At 40.4% G+C, this 17,073-nt stretch overlaps 1 protein-coding gene across 1 annotated transcript; it reads right to left on the bottom strand.

Moving 5' to 3' along the window:
- Positions 1-8,822: 8,822 nt before the first annotated feature.
- On the bottom strand, positions 8,823-15,569 carry LOC146723338 (uncharacterized). Its single transcript, XM_085482461.1, has 5 exons — positions 15,405-15,569; positions 15,176-15,313; positions 14,799-15,083; positions 10,674-14,492; positions 8,823-9,376 (listed from the first exon to the last, which is right to left on the bottom strand). The coding sequence occupies exons 3-5, from the start codon at positions 14,809-14,811 to the stop codon at positions 8,823-8,825; spliced, it is 4,386 nt and encodes a 1,461-aa protein (XP_085338587.1). The 5' UTR covers positions 14,812-15,083; positions 15,176-15,313; positions 15,405-15,569.
- Between the last annotated feature and the right edge of the window lie 1,504 nt (positions 15,570-17,073).

Genomic DNA, 17,073 nt, shown 5'->3' with positions numbered 1-17,073 from the left:
TTAAAGCAATAATTTGTGACGCTCCTGCTAAATCATTTATTTTAAATGTAAAAGGACACACTGGATATAATAGTTGCACTAAATGCATTATTGAAGGTGATAATATAGAAGGACATATATGTTTTCCATACACATCTAATATGATGTTACGTAATGATAAAGAATTTTTTACTGGATCTTATAATCTTGATTATCAAACTGGTGACACAATTTTAAAAAATATACCAAATCTAGGCTTAGTTACAAATGTGCCACTAGATTATATGCACCTGGTATGTTTGGGTGTTATGCGTAAACTTATTATGTTATGGCTTTCAGGACCACTTAAGATAAGATTATCAAATTCAGACAAAGAACAAATTTCTAAGAAACTAATAAAGTTACGCAATTATATTCCTTCTGATTTTGCTCGAAAACCAAGATCATTAAAGTATATCAAACATTGGAAAGCCACAGAATATCGGCAATTTTTATTATATACAGGTCCTATTATATTGAAAGGAATACTACAAGAAAATGTATATTTAAATTTTCTAACATTACATGTAGCAATCACAATTCTTGCACATCCTACTTTAACATATCAAACTTCTATTATAGAATATGCAGAAAATTTATTAAAACATTTTGTAAAATCATTTCAAGTTATCTACGGTTCTAAATATATTTCACATAATATTCATAATTTATTACATCTTGCTGCAGACGTAAAACAATTTGGTGCTCTGGATAAATTTAGTGCATTTAAATTTGAGAATTATATGTCTACGTTAAAGAAATTAATTCGTAAAACTAACCAACCATTACAGCAATTAACAAGAAGATTTGCAGAAATTGAGACAATACATAATAATGAAACATTCAAAATATATTCAAATTCATACGATATGGAAAAATGTTTTACACGCTCTCATTGTGATGGTCCTATTACGAAAGATTTCATTTCTGTACAACAATATAAAATTTTTTGCAATAATCAATATTATATTAACTGTGATGATCCAAAAAATAATTGCATTTCTTTTGAAAATGGACAAATAATGTCAATTTTAAATTTCATTAAATCTAATGACAATAAAATGTATGCTATTGGCAAAGTACTTGTGTTAGTGGAAGATTTATATACACAGCCTATTTCGTCATTAACTTTAAATATTGGTATCATGTCTGAATATTCTCATCTTCAGACATGGGAGTTTGATAAAATTAGAGCAAAAATGTTGAAAATGCCTTATAAAAAAAATTATATTATATTTCCGATGTTACACACAACTGAATAATACATGTTTAATATTAATTTGCATTTGTAATTAAATAATTAAACGTAATTATAATACTCTAATATAAATTGCAAATATTATTATTATTATTATTATTATTATTATCGTCACATTTTTATCATATTATTTACATCATAGATTATTTATAATTTCAATGCTGATCAATTTTTATTTACAGTTATTATGGCGTATAATATTGGGGTTTTTTCGAAGATTTTTAAAATTTTTCCCTTTCTAAATTTTTAACTAAAAATTTAATTTAAGGAAGTAAAGGGGCCTTCATAACAAGTCAGTAGTAAAATGGCAGGAAAGGGCCCGTAAAAACCAAACCCCCCCCCCCGACCCTTGCCCCCGGGTTTCTTCTTATCTTTCCCCCCCACTGGCGTTGGCTTTTCCGAGGGGGGGTGTTAAGGGGAAAGGGTGTTGGGGGAAAAAAAAATGGCGACGGGCCCCAAAAGGTGGGGATGAGAATTTTTTTTTTTTATTTTTTTTTTGATTTTCTTGGATTTAAACCCGGGACCCCCGTTTTTCCGACGGGGCCCTAGATGTTGAGAAAACGAATCTTATAGTCAAAGGTTAGATGTGGTTTTTAAAGCTAAAGTTGCGAAAGAGACGGCGGGGGGTTCGGGTATACGTATGGAAAGGATGCTGTCGAAAAAAAATGTCGTTTTTGGGGGGGGGTTTGGGGAAAAAACAGTTCGGGTATACTAGGGAAAGGATAGCTCTTTCAATCAAAGGGTTTCGATATTGGGACGGGGGGGGGGTTAAAAACTTTTTTGGCCAAAGAAAAAGCGGTGGGGTTTCGCCCCGGTGGCGGGGGTTATTTAGCTAAAAGGGCGTGGGAAATTAAAAAAGGAACAAGCAAATTTTTTGTACACGAGTTTTCCAAACTCGCGTCCCGATAAAAAATAATAATACATCGTCGTAGAAAAGAAAAAGGTCAGATAAAATTTTTTTTTAAAAACCGCTGCAATGAAGGTAAACAGGAACATCATTGGAAAAATTTTTCAAAAAAGGGGAAGGGAAGTGAAAAAAAATTTGAAAAATAGTTTTAAAAGTAAAAAATTGGTTATTTTAAAAAAAATTTTTTACAGAACAAAATTTTTTTATTCATACTAAAATTCATATTAATTGTTATAATTCGCTTTTTTTTTTTGGAGTAAAAATTTTACAATAAGTGTTTATTAAACATCGTTATTTTTAAACAATCTTCGGGAAAAAAGAGAAAAAAAACTGATTAAGATTATAACCGCTGAAACATAAATTAAAAAATCCCCAAAGCAGTATTGTCCGCAAGTCTTAAAAAAAATTCCCTTTTGAAAATTTTGAATTTCCAACGAGGGGATTTGGGTTTGGGTCGAAGTCGGAGGGGAGAAACCCTGGATAAAGGGGGAAATCCGTAGCTTTTCGAAATAATTTGGCTGAAACCCGGGTTCTCGAGGTAGAAGGCGATCCCCCAAGGTCTCCCGGGTCGTCGTAAATTTTCGGTTTTAGCGACGATACCGGGTCGACCTGGGACACCCCCCCTGGGGGAACTCTGTCGGCGCATAGACTCCAACATGTCGGATCGAGTGATGAAATGCTTGTAGAATTTCGCGGGGTTTTTCCCTTTTTTTTTTTGTCCCAAATACGAACGAGTGAGGGGATTATTTAAACCCAAAAACCGGTTTTTCCCTTTTTCGTTAAGGCGTCTTTTTCATTTTGATTTTGTTTGAGGGGTTTTCAATGTCAGTTTGCGTCGAGTTTGGGAAAAATTGTTTCGTTTTGTCCCCCAACGCCCGATGACGATTCAGAATCACAAATCTTCTTCTTTTTTTTTCAATTTGGGGGGTTCTTGTTGGGGGGGGATTTTTTTCCTTTTCTAGGGGGGTGTATTTTGGGGTTATATTCTCTTTTAAATCGAAAAAAAAAGGCGGTTTTGTATTTATCGTCGCTATGGGCAAAATTTAATTTCCCCCCAAAATTTGGGGAAAAAATAACAAGTAGTTGGGTTGAGGTTGAAACGTTCCCCGCAATTATTTTCCCGCATTTAGCCCCATTTTAAAAATTTATAAGCTTTTGGTAAACGCGCAATAAAAAGGTTCCAAATTTTCGAACCCCCGTGATGACCGAAAATATTGTACAAACCCCTTCCTTTAACCCGGTTAAATTTTTAAACGCTGGTGAGGTACCCCCCAAAATTTTTATATTTTGGGGAAAGAAATTTTTCCTCAAGTGGGTTTGTTTTTCGTTACCTTGACAAATTGCGGGGGCGTGTTTTTTGCAATTTGCGGGAGATAGGGGTAAAATATTTGGGGATTAACTACCGTGAACCACTCGATGCCGTGATAATTTGTGAGAGCCAAGGTTTTTCGTCTCTTTTGGGGGAAATTTTCCCAAAAACGCGTATGGTGGCACAAATCCAGTGCCGACAATGGAGTTCGAGGCGAAACTGGGGATTTCCTTCGGGGATAAATTTTTTGGGTTATCGGGGGAAAACCCCTTGTATGTGGAGGGACTTGTCCATTTTTGTGAGTTTTTTCGTTGTTTAGGTCCAAGCTTAGCGAAACGTCCCGCGTTTGGTTTTTTGTCCTTTTTGTTAACAAAAATTAATTTTTTTTTTATTGGGCCCCCGGTTCCCCCCCCATGGGGGTTTCCCCCCCCCCCCACTCCCTTTTTTGGGAAAAGTTTCATCAAAATTTTCCCAAAAGGGAAAGGGGAGGGGGGAAAAATTTTTTCTAATCGCGTTTTTTAATTACGGGGGATGAAAAAAAGTTGGGTAAACGAGTGTTAAAAGCAAACGGAAAAAAATCGAGGGATAATTTTACCGATGCATCGATTTTTTTTAAATTTTCAAATTTGGGGTTCGTCTTTAAACGAAAAATTTAATTGTTTCGGTGAGGGGCCTTCTCGAATCTCGTTTTTCAAAACCGTAGATTTTTCCGGGGTTTCCCGAGATTAAAAGGGACCGGCGCAATTCCGGTTTAATCGGGGGGGAAGATCAAAAGCGAAAAAACCGTATACCCCGAAAAAATATCTCTACTTATAAAATTTTCCCCTCTTTCCCAAAAATAAAATACCCGCCCCCCTGAAAAAAGCGTATGATAAGTTCGATGTAAACGGTTCGCGAGACGAAAAAAACCCGGTTGTAAGGGTCTACGGGTATTTTTTTAAACCGTAAACGTATAGGGGAAAAGGGAAATTTTATTCCGAAATTTTTGGAAATTAAACGGATTTTTTTTTCTGTCACCGTTAAAAGGGCTTTTATCGACGAAACCTCTATTATTGTTTGGGCCCAATTGCCCCAGTATTCCCTTACCCTAAACGATTCACCACAACCCCGGGTGTGAATCGTAAATTTTTTAATTTCAACTCTCGTAAGGGGAAATATTGGCAAAAATTTTTGCTCACCCCATTCTAGAAAGCGCTAGAAATACTCCGGGGGTTATTTTCGCTTTTCTCCCCATTGACTTGCATGAGTATCAAAATTTTCGACGTGAAATTAGTTTCTATAAAAAAAAAACGTTTTCTTTCGAACGCACGAGTTCAACCCCCACCCGACCCTTTAAATTTTAAAATTTTATCCTGATTGAAAACGTCGCAAGGGAGGTGCCCATAAGATCTAGCGCGCCCTCCGGTATTTTAACGAGTCGTCTCGCTAAGCGTTTTTCCCTTTCCGCCCCTCCCGTATCGTCCATGTTTTCCGGTGTATTTTCCCACCCACCCCAAAAAACAGGGGGTTTTTGGGAGGGGAAATTTTTTGCGGGCGATGAAAAAATTTTAAAAATGTTTTCGATGTACGCCGGTACGCATAAGCTTTTTGTTGGAGGCGACACGACTTTTGATTGAAATCCCCACGTCAAATTTGATTGAAGAGGGAAAATAAAGGGAAAATGTTTACGGGGCCACGTTGACGCCTGACCGCGGCGAGACCGGGTAGCGGCTGGGGTTTCTCCGCGTCCCCGAAGATTTTTAAACGTGTGTGTGAGATCAAATTTATTTTCTCCTGCCCCCGGGATGACAAATTTTAGGGGGGGGTCTCCAAAACCGAGGTCACGGGTTTGTAAAAAATCCATTGCGAACTTTCGATGTTATTTTGCGGGGGGCGGTAAAGAGAAGAATCGAGCTCGCTCTTAAACACTCGCTCGGTGTGTGTGTAAAAACCATTCTTTTCTTCGTGGGCCCGTCTACCAGCGTTTTTTGTCAGGGGAAAAGCGTATTTAGAAATAATGGGGGTTATAAAAAATATATCTATCTGGGGCCTTTTTTAAAACCGCTATGCTTTCCCGCGTTTTCGCGGACGATTGACCCCCTTTTTACGGGCGGGGCGTTTTTCCCGTATTTTTTTTTATTTTTTTTTGTATTTTTTTTTTTTCCCCCAATAAACAAAAAATTTGGGGGGAAATTTACCCCCCCCAAAAAAATACACGTTCGTAACCATAGCCCCCCTGTAAAAAAACTCCTTTTTCGTAAAAAAACCTTTTTTAAAAAGAAAAATTAAAGGGAGTTTTTTTTTTTGGAATTTAAGCTTGGGGGGTGGGAGCAAAAACAATAGATATTTTCCCCCCCCTTAGGGGGCGTTTTAAAAAAAATCAGCTAAAAAAAATCATTTGAAAAAGTTTGGGAAAAAATGCATAAAATGAATAAGTTTAAAAAACCAGCAGGACACGCGAGGGAAAAAAAAAATCCCCCCCCGCCTGAAAATTTTTTCTTGTTTTTAAAAAGGGAAAAAGGGGAACCGACTTCTTTCAGGGGGGGTTTTAAATGGGGGGAAAAAAAATTTTCCGTTATTTTTAAATCCCCCCGGGGTTTTGATTTTTCCCCTTCAAATTAAAAACCCCCCTCATCTTTTTTATTTTTTTTTTTTAAATTTGAGAGTCGATTTCGACAAAAACTGGGGATTTTTTTTTCCCCCCCTTTTACATAAAAAAAGGTTGGGGGAAATTTGGGATTTCGCTCAACGCGACTTCCCATCCCGTGTAAGTGCAGCGTTTGGGGTTTTAAAATTCCGAAATAAAACCCGGGGTTTTTTTGTGGGGAAATAGGAAGGGGGGCTATTGTTGGGAAAAAACCCCAGAAAAAATTCCCCCGCCCCATTTCGAAAAATTTTTTAAATTTTAAAAGGGGGGTACCCAGGATTAAAATTTAAAAAAGGGAAAACCCTTCCAAAACCCAAACAAAAATTTGGGGTTTATTAAAAACCCCCCCCCTTTTTTTTTAAAATCACACGTGGGACAAAAAATTTTCCTTTCCCCCCCGAAAGTTTTTAAAAAAACCGGTGCTAATTCTTTAAAAAAAAAATTTCCCGGGTCATAACTTCCCCCGGGAAAAAATTTTTTAAATTTCAATAGGGGGGGTTTTTTTCCCCTTCGAGAACCGAGGAATTGGGAAATATCCCTCCCCCCAATTCCCCCTTCGAATTTTCTAAAGATTCTTTTGCTCTAAAAAAGAAAAACGAGATCGCCCAGGGTTTTTATTTCCCCCCTTTTGGGTTTACGCCCACGCTTTTTTTTTTTTTTTTTCCCCTTTTCCCCCATGTCGTTTTTTTTTTAAACGGGGGACGACTTTTTCCCCCCGGCGGGGGGCCCGGGGGTTTTTCCCTTTTTGGGGGGTGGAATGAGGGGTTGTTGCCCCCGTGAAAATACTTGTAAAACATCAAAGAAAAAAACCGTGTATTTTTTTTGGGGTTTTTTTTAAAATGGGGGCCACACCCCTTTTTTTGGGATTTGTTTTTTAAAAATCTTTCCACTTTTAGATTTTTAAATAAGGGTTTTTTCCCTTTTTAAAAACAAAAACGGATGTTTTTTTTTTTAAAAAAATTTTTTGTATGGGGGGGGGCAAAAAAATTTTTTTTTTTGTCGGTCTGAAAAAGTTTTCCCGGGAGTCGCCCCTTTTTTTTTTTGGAAAAATTTTTAAAAAAGGGGCCCTTTTTTTTAAAACATTTGGGGGCTTTTTGCCCCCAAAAGGTTCCCCCAAAAAAAATTTTTTAAAGCACGGGGGCCCCCGGGGTAAAAAGGGAATAACCGTCATTATAGTTTTTGGGGTTTTTACGAAGATCGATCAAATGGGTTCCCAAAAATCATAAATATTTGTTATTTATAATGAAAAACGGGGAAAAATTTTCTTTTTTTCCCGGGCCTTTTCCCCCCCGTGTATGCCCTTTTTTTTTTAAAAACCAACCCCCAAAGCTTTGTTACGCGTAAAAGGGGGTTTTTAAAAACTTTTTCGCAAAAAATTTGTCCCCCCCCAGAGAAAACCCCCATAATGGGGGGGTCGAAAAAAATTTTTTTGGGAATTTCCCAAAATTTTTAATTTTTTCCCCCAATGGGTTTTAAACCCCCCTTTTTCTTTTTGAGGGAAAAATACGTTTTTCCTTTTTTTCAAAGGGGGTCCCCGCGTCAAAAACCCCCCCCTTTTTTTGTATCTTTTCCGCTGTTGGCCGTTTTTTTTCAAAACACTAAAAGGCGCAATGTTACCGTCTTGGGGGAATTAAAATTTTTCTTTTTCCAAAAAAAACCCCGTCATCATGGTTTTTAATCCCTTTTTTTTGGTTTCGTCCTGTTCCCACCCCCGGGGTGCGCGCTTTGCGTAATCGTTTTCTCGCAGCACGAAAAAATTAAAAAACCTGAAAACCTTTTTATCATTTTCCATTTTGTCCTCGCGCCTGGGGGGAAATTAAATCGCCACTCTCTGTCGACCTGAAAAAGGGGTTTCCCGGGTCCGTACGGTTTTTACATCATTTTCCCATTTGTACTCGAATTTTTTCGATGAAATTTTGGGCCGGGCTTTTAGAGGAAATTTTCCGGGGTTTTCCGCAGTTTTCGGATTTTCCGACAAAATTAAAAAACCCTTTTTTTGGGGTTTCCTTAAAATTTGAAATTTTTATTTTTTTTACTTTTGACGGAACAAAAAATAGAATAGCGCCCCTTTTTTACCCAATGCCCGGGGATAATAAGCCCGATATAGGACAAAAAAAAGGGAAAAAACCCCCCGCGTTTCACCAAAATTTTTTCTTAATTTTAAAATTACCTTTTGCAGCAAACCCTGGACGATTTTTGTCTACAAGGGTTTTTTTTTTTTACTTGCAAGCGGTTTTGTTCCTTTAAGGTTTGAAAACCATCTTTAATACCCCTAGAGATTATCACGACTAAAAACGTGTTCTTGATTTTTTTTTTTAAAAATAAAGTTTTTAAAATTTTTTTTTCTTGCCCAAGTCGTTAGCGATTTTTACCCGCCTCGGGTTTAATTCTTGACGACGTGATCCGGGTTGGGTTTTTTTTTTTTTTTTACCTCCAGGGAATTGCACAGTGACAACGTTTTGGAAAAAAAAATTTTTTTGCCCCTTTTTTATCTCTCGGGAATTACGGTAAGCACTTAAAAGTTGGGAAAAAAAACAAGGGCCGAAACGATATTTACGGGGCGATTTTTTTAAACGAGCAATAAATCCCGGGGCTTAGGGGGGTGTATACTTTTCCATAAACTTGGATCGTCCCCGGATTCTTGACGACTAAAAGCCGAAATTTTTGCGCGATCCTGGTTTTTTTTTAAACTACTATGTAATTTTCAGAGAGTTTTGCGTTGTCCGCGTCCCTGATGGAAAAGATTTTGCGAAATGAGAATAACACTGAGATTCTTATGATGGCTTCCTTTAGTAAATAGATCTACGATAACATCGCACGATGACGACTCTTTCATAAGATCGTCGATTATCACTAATTTCGGGGTGTGTGGATCGTAAGAATAATCTTCCGGGCGCGGTAAACCCTCGTGAAATTCGATTATATTTTTCTTCGAGTTTATCGGAATGCTATTTGCATATACGTTCTTTTTTCTTACGCTACTCTTTTCTTCTCTTTCATTTTCATCGCATTGCAGGCGTTGATAGGCATCTTGCCACTCGGCGTAATAAAATAAAATTCTCTCGAATCGAGTATCGGACACGTTGGACAAATAACGAAGAAATGTTTTCACGAAAATCGTTTTTCCACATCCCGTAGGCCCGCAGACGATCGACGTCCAAGGATGTTTCCAGCGTACATCCATTTCCCCAAAATGAACGCGATATTCACCGTTTACGTACAATCTCGTAAATGAAAGAAAGTCTAATCCGGCGCGTTCTTAAAAACAAAAAATTAGCGTAAAGAGCGTCCGTGTATTTAAATTTTAATATTACTCATAGTATGAAATGAGTTACGACGGAAAAAGCTTATTCGCGCACCGGGGGCCAACCCGCGGCGGTCGCATGCTCGTGCTAGCGAATAGCGCCGATCAGCTGACGAGCGCCGATCAGCTGATGAGCGCCTGGTTAGCTCGCAACTACCGATCAGCTGATGAGCGCCTGGTTAGCGCACCGCTACCGATCAGCTGACGAGCGCTACGTTGCGCTGCCCACAATCAGCTTTTAATCAAATGTTCTCGTTGGTGTGTATGTCTTGCGATAGCGGACGTATGTGAGTTCGGCACGAATATATTTGAATATATAAAAATTGTACGTAACAAGAATTTTTTTGAAATTAAATATTTTTATGTTAAAGTTTTTCAGTCAAAAAAAAATTATATTAAAAATTTTGTTAAAAATTTAATATTTTACTAAATAAAAATGATTTTGCTTAAAAGGATAATTATTAAAACTAAAATGGGAAAACAATATTTTTATTAAAATATATAAATTTTATTAATAAACAATATTTTTTATTAAAAATATAAATTTTTGTATTTATATTTACAAAGTATTTTTTCTTATTACTAATATCTACATCTTCTAACTTTAGTTAAACTACTCCTTGTCCTTCCTATTATAAAAATAAAATTAAAACTACGGGTATTTTAAAACTACGATTTATAAAATATAATATAAAGTATAATATTTTATAATATTTTATGAAATATATATATATATATATACATTTTACTTTTACAATATTTACACTTTTATATAATATTTGCATTTCTATGCAAGTGGCGGAAAACGTACGCGTATCTTCGTAAAGATAGAAGTGCGAAGAGGAGAGCTATGTCATTGTTCCGGTAAATAACCGTATGGAAGAGAATATCGATTTTTGATAAATCTTCGTTTTAATAACACAGTCTTGCATATTTTTGTTTCGTCACGCGTTATTATATCGTGAAATGCGGTTCGCCGAATGGCTTTAAAACGAAGATTTATCGATGTCCCAGGAATCGCCTCTTCAACTTGCTCTCCGCGCGCTCTCTCTTCCCGTTCCTCTTCTTCTTCTTCTCTTTCTTTACGTAGCAATAATTCTCTAATACTATTAAAATTAACTAAACGCGAGTTTTCAAAATTCAAGGTTATACCCTTTACTTTGCAAACTTCGCGTGTGAGTCCTTCGGGTGTACGGACCACATATGCGTAAAATTTCGGACCACCGGATACGAACGACTCAATGTAACTACCTTGTCCGTAGCTAGCGAGTTCATCCGTCATGTCGCCTAAAAAATTACCCGTATGCGGTTCGTATTCCTGCGGATCTCCGCGACTTACATAAATACAGGAATCCGTGTCGTAATATAAAACGCGCTTGTCTAATTTTTCTAAATAATCATACAATTTTAATCGCGCTTGAGCCGTCGTGTAAGCCGCTATTATAACATTAGTAAGAGGCGAAGGTACGATAGCCTCTTCTCGTAGTCGAAACGAAACATATATCACCTCGTCGTTTACAGGCAATATATCGGTTATTTCATGCTGAGGGCTAGTGAGCAAACTCATTAATCGTTCTTGTGTTTTGACAATTACGGTATTCGGTAAGTTTGCACGTTGACCAAATTTACCCCAAAAAGAATTCAAGCATAATTTAGCCACCGAGCGTAAACCGGAATTGTGTGCAATGTTATCTTTTTCAAGAACGATTCCTTCTACTTCCTCATACTCGCGGATGTAACGCTCTTTAGCAACATTATCGACACAATCGCTCGGCCATCCGGTAGCTTCTTGCTTTAATTGTAAAAATGTATTGATGTATCCCGTAAATAGACCCCCTTGCCGCGTACCGGGTTCGTAACGAGTGATGTTATATTGCCAAATCTCACTAACCCCTGTCACGAAATATCCTTTCTCGATTGCTTTTCGTAATTCGCACGATATCCATGTACCTTCGAATTCGCGTTCGTGAGCTTCGTGAGTACACGCAATCTGAGAAAATGTTTCGCAGCAACTACGACATAACGCAAATAATAATTTGCCCTGCACGCGATAGGGTAATACAGGATGAAAGAGATCGCGGGGAGGAAGTACTTTACATCGCACGACCCCCTCGACTGAATCGAAATTATATCCCGGTGATAATCCGATTAACTCCTCGCATTCCTCACCTACGTATATTGTCGGGTGACCAATCGGAAAACCACCGGTCTTCAACACAAACGGATACAGAGAACATACATCCACGTAACGTATTTTTTCCGTACCCGTGATCTCGTATCGCGTCACGATATTTCCTGTGCGTCCGCCGTAAAATGAGTCTCGGGGATCGAGCGGTTTGGCGTCTATCATTTGATGTCGATGTAAATATTCGCGCATCTCGACATTTTCATTCATCTCGCGATCAAAGTCGCATTCCCATTTCTCAATCACCCTATATCCACGCTTTCGAAGACGAAATGTCGTTGCAACTGTGTGCTCGTAACGTGAATCACACGTATCTGTACGATCCGTCGAAAGCAGTCTGTCGCGATTTACCCGAAAACATCTTGGACAACCATGCCAAAAACAACCGTGAAATTGTAATGCGTAATATTGCGTTACGTTATTTTCTACCGATTTGTAGTATCCATCGACTAGCGTACCATCGCGTAATCGATATTCTCGAGCGCGACCGCCATGGATAATATGATGTCCGAGCTCCCGCTCTTTCCATATCAACCATTGCAGGGCTTTACGCGAGTGAATATTCGCATGCCTGTATCCCCCCGTTGGAATAATTCCGATCTCTCTTTCGCGTAAAAAGTTTTTTCTAAATACGCGCATACACGTTGAGGCGATGGTTGTGCATTCCTCGAATGGACACACGTTTCCACGCTCTAAGAATATTTTTCTAAAAGCCATACACGCTCGTCTAAGGATATCTACATCGTTACGACAATAAAGCAATATTTCACGTTGAAAATCAAACACATAATTCGCGCGTGTCATCTCGGAGTGCCACGCGAGAAATTTTTCGCGTTCTTTTATTTGCATAGAATCGGGTGAATAATATTGAACACCGGGTAACGCTCCGACATAAGACTGATTATCGATAGTATTAAATAAATGTGGAAAAATGCCTTTATTCGTACCTTCTGCCAGTCCGAAAGCTTTGGGTAATTCGGATAAACGCATCGGCATGTAATTGATACTATCGATAAATTTCGTATGACCTAGCGTTAATACAACTATTTTCGTTCCGTTTAAAATTACTTGAGGCTCTAAGACATGGTTTTCCACGATATATTTCAAAATAAATTGCGCGTCGAATGACTTCGCGTTATGCGCGATGCAGATTATTTGTTTAAAATATTTTATCGGTCGCGTTACGAAATCTACAAATTCCTGCACGGGGTTGCGACAAAATATAAATTCGCGAATACCGCACCAACGACATCGCACCGACATTTCATCTATTCCTGCACACTCCTCGCAAATTTGTTGAGCGACGCAGAGCGTAGGTACGTGAATTTTTACATTTGTGCTACCTTGGAGCGTTTCGTCTTGCCTCGTCTCAAAGTCATAAAACACGAATGCGACCCGGCTTTCTACGTGTTCGCGAGTCTGATTAATCGAACCTTCGGCGTCATCGTCGTCGTCGTTTCTCCGGTGATGCTGTTGTTGCTCGCTATTTCGATCCGCGTGTTCGGAAGTGCGCGGATCGGGACGATTATTATTATTATGTCGACGAAGGGGAAGCATGTAACAAAGATGATTCAAAGGCTGAAGAGAACGACACGTAGCGCAATAAGTCGTGTCGCATTCGTGTTGTTTATTTCTTTGAATCAAACGTCCGCAATTTTCGCAAAATCGCATAGTTTCACAAACACTCCGACGTGATTTACCGTCGTATGATTTTGCCGCGCGATGACGCTCCAAGCAGGCATGATTGAAAAATTCACGTCTACAATTATTGCACCTAATACGATCCGCGAATGATTGCTCACACGGTGGCTCTCCGTTACATCGCGGACATTTATTAGAACATCGATGCTCTCTCGCATCGGAGCGGTAACTTAAATTACACGGTATGCAATATCCTCGCCCGCCTGCTGCTGCATTTAAATTTAAAATTACATCGAAATGTTTATTATTTGAACGGTATAATAAATTTAGACAAGCTTTTATTTCCCGCTGCAGAGTGGTTAGAAACACGTTTCCATCGAATAGCGGCTTACCGCCTCGACCAAAAGTATCGTCGTTATATATTATTATCGCGACATTTTCGCTCGCGAGATATTGCTGAAAACGCTCGATTTCAACAATTCCACTCCCTTCCTCCGGAATCGTGACACCGACCTCCCTCGTAAGTTGCAACGCTAACTCGCGCTGTAACACCGAGTTTTGTCTTCTCACCGCATTCCATTTTGCGTGTAACTCTCCCGTGCGTAAATTTCCACGCTCGTTAAAAATTAGAGCCGATACAAGCGCGCGAGGAAGACATAAATTATCGGTATTGGAAATTGTTAAAATCGAACGTTTAGCAATAACATCGGGCGTAAGCCCGTTACGTCCGCGACCAATGGGTGGAGTGACTTTAAAAATCCGAATGTTAAATTCTCGCGCTATATCGTGTCCTCCGCAGCTTTGCGCTAACGAGCTTACGAGTTCCCAAATATTTTCGTAAGTCAAATCTCGCGTAGGTCGGAACGATATACCTGCGGGGCCACGAGTTAAACTTGCGGAATCAAAAGACATACCGACGTAATCCCTCGGTTCGCACGAATGCAACGCGTACTCGTGAAGTTCGCGAAACGCATTTTCTAACCACTCATACGCGTTTGCTCCTTCGGGTATCGGCCGAATACGGAAACTAATTTCCCGTCCTTCTATACCAAAAGTTCTAAACCGACGCACGTTTTCCGCTAACATTATTAAATATCTAAAATTACCTTCGAGCTCTTGATTCGTTACTTCCTCTTGTCCACCAGCAGCCGCTAAATCTCGCTCTTCGTCGGAAGTTTCCTCACCGGAGCGGGTTTGAGAATCTTCTCGGTGTATTCTGACGTTCCTTCCCCCACCACTTTGTACTGTGAGAAATAAAAAATTATATTAACAAAATAAAATATTTAATAAAATATTACTCTCTTACGTTTGAATTTTTATTAATAATGTGAAACTGTTGTTATTAATAATTATGTTATGTTCACTTACGTTTTAATATTCTTTTACCGGGGCAATTGTGTCACCCTGCGAGGGTTAATACTCCGGTGAATATGAAATTTCGGGCGCGATGTTAGGAGAGAAAGAAATTCCTAATAAAATTTTATTTTAATTAGAATAAACAAAAAATTTAAACGTAGGAGAAGATTAAGTATAAAATATCTAATTATTACCTTCCTCAGCCATCTCCCCGCTATTTTCTTCTTCTTCTTCTTCTTCTTCTTCTTCTTCTACAGAAAACGTGGTGTTGTTATTTTCATCTTCTTCTTCATCTCCCGTTTGTTCTTCTCGTTCTTCCGGCTCTTCTTCTTCATCTTCCGTTTGCTCTTCTTCTTCCGACTCTTCCTCCTCCTCCTCCTCCAGATCCTCTTCATCTTCCGGAATCGTGTTTACTTCCTCATCGATTTCCTCCCCCCGTTCTCGATCCTCTACGACCACGTTTTCATTTGCCGCGTCATCTAATATTCATCAGACATATATTATTAGTATTTCACATAATTAAAAAATCTTTTGTGTTGATATATACCACTGTAGTATTTTTCTTACTTACTTTCAAGCGGAGTAAATATGGTCGCCTCATCGAACGGACTTACTTCGCGAACCCGCACTTCTTCCACGTCGTTATCGCTTTCGGCTAAATCAATAACCGGATGCTCCAACTCCGGCGTTAACACGATGCGTGCACGGCCTGGAACGTATAACATTTTTATTAAAAAATTTCCTGTTTAATATAATGTTTTTCTAGCAGCGTGATATAATTTATAATGTTAAAAACTTACGCGAAGGCCCGGGCTCCGGCGAAGAATCCGCTCGTCGTCTTCTATTTAACCTTAGCCTTAGTGATACAGGGCGATTCTCCAGTACGCGCAGCCGGTTTCCTGTAACGCGTGCGACAGGGCGTACGAAAGCTAAAGTTTTAGCGAATTAAATAAATAAATAATTGGGGTAGTTTTGATTAACGAACGAACGAGACAAAGTAAAACGAAACGAAACGACCGGAGCGACGACGAGGATACCGATGATGATGTTCCTGAAAGAAAAGAAGCCGCCCTTTGGCCCCCGCGCCTCCGGGCCAGAAACCGGGAGGCGCGGGGCCCATCAGGCGCAGACAGAGACCCCTGCTCCCCCGCCATCGAACCGCAGCATGAGGAAGGCAAGCGGACATGTAATGGGTCTCCGGGAAGGCGGAACTTGGTGTAGGTAGGACAGGGATTGGAATAGATAGGTACGGGAAACGCACCCGTACCACCCCCAGCACTCCAGTCCTCGGATGAGGAAAAAATTTTGCTGTGCGAGCGACACCGAGTGCGCTCCTCCAACGCATCCATGTGCGCGTGCTACTTGTGAGCCATTTGGTCAGTGACGCCGACTTGTCGTAGCAATGCAGTGTGTAAGCCTGAGGGTGGAAGTCCTGAAAATGATAATGATAAGCTCCCTTCATTCGCCGCGGCGTGTTGCTTTAGAATCTTGGAGAGTTTTTGGGGTTCCCGGCACTACTCGGGAGACCTTTAACGCTTGTGGACACTCGCTGGCCATGATGTGGCTGGAGGTCCCGCCCATTCCTTTCAATCCCTTGCTTTGTTGTCCCCAGGGCCGCACCCATTTGCATTTTTCGTTTTCTGTCAGTCTCAACACGCATCGCGGCAGCCCCCGACAGCGACGCCGAAGCGCACCCCAGGGAGGGGGCCGAGTCCCCACGCGGCGTGCCGCTTTGCAATCCTGCATTGGGTTCAACTGGGTCCTTAAGGCGTGTTGCCTTTAGCCTTTTTTGAAACCCACCGCGTGGCTAGCCCCGTGAATTGCACCGGAGTGCACCCCAGGGGCCAAGTCGCCACGCGGCGTGTTGCTTTTCAATCTTGCGTTGGGTTCAACTGGGTCCTTAAGGCGTGTTGCCTTTAGCCCTTTTTGGATCCCACCGCGTGGCCAGCCTCGTGAGTTGCACCGGAGTGCACCTCAGGGGCCGAATCGCCACGCGGCGTGTTGCTTTTCAATTTTGCGTTGGGTTCAACTGAGTCCTTAAGGCGTGTTGCCTTTAGCCCTTTTTGAAACCCACCGCGTGGCCAGCCCCGTGAGTTGCACCGGAGCGCACCCCAAGGGCCGAGTCGCCACGTACTGCTTTTCCGGATGTTTTGCTGACTTCCAACGCGTACTGCCTGACTTCCTTCCGTCCTCAAGGTCCGGGCCCATAGCCCGTGGGACCGGGTCCATTTTGCCCTCAGTCTGGGTGACTGCCCCTTTGGACAACTCCCGGCGAACCTCCCCGCGTGCCGCATGCCGCAGAGAGAAACACCGAGTGTTCTTAGATTGTTCCACTGCATGTCCGATCCATCGAGCCGGTTTCCAGCCACAAACGTATGCGGCGTCCCGTTAAGGACACGCTTGCGACCTTCGCCCCGACATTCGACAGACCCGGCATGCGCGCCTGGGAACAATCCGTATTTTCGAAGC

The sequence above is a fragment of the Nylanderia fulva genome, unplaced genomic scaffold (genome assembly GCF_048542155.1).
Source record: "Nylanderia fulva isolate GAGA-0341 unplaced genomic scaffold, ASM4854215v1 Scaffold206, whole genome shotgun sequence".
Lineage (NCBI taxonomy): Eukaryota > Metazoa > Arthropoda > Insecta > Hymenoptera > Formicidae > Nylanderia > Nylanderia fulva.
The sequence above is the reverse complement of the archived record's forward strand: the minus strand, read 5'-3'. Positions and strand labels throughout refer to the sequence as shown.

Excerpts from the sequence above, each read along its gene's own strand:
- LOC146723338 (XM_085482461.1), bottom strand. Across the intron at positions 9,377-10,673 it reads ACTCGCTAGCTACGGACAAG|AACGCGCCGGATTAGACTTT; the intron begins GTAGTTACATTG and ends TTTGTTTTTAAG.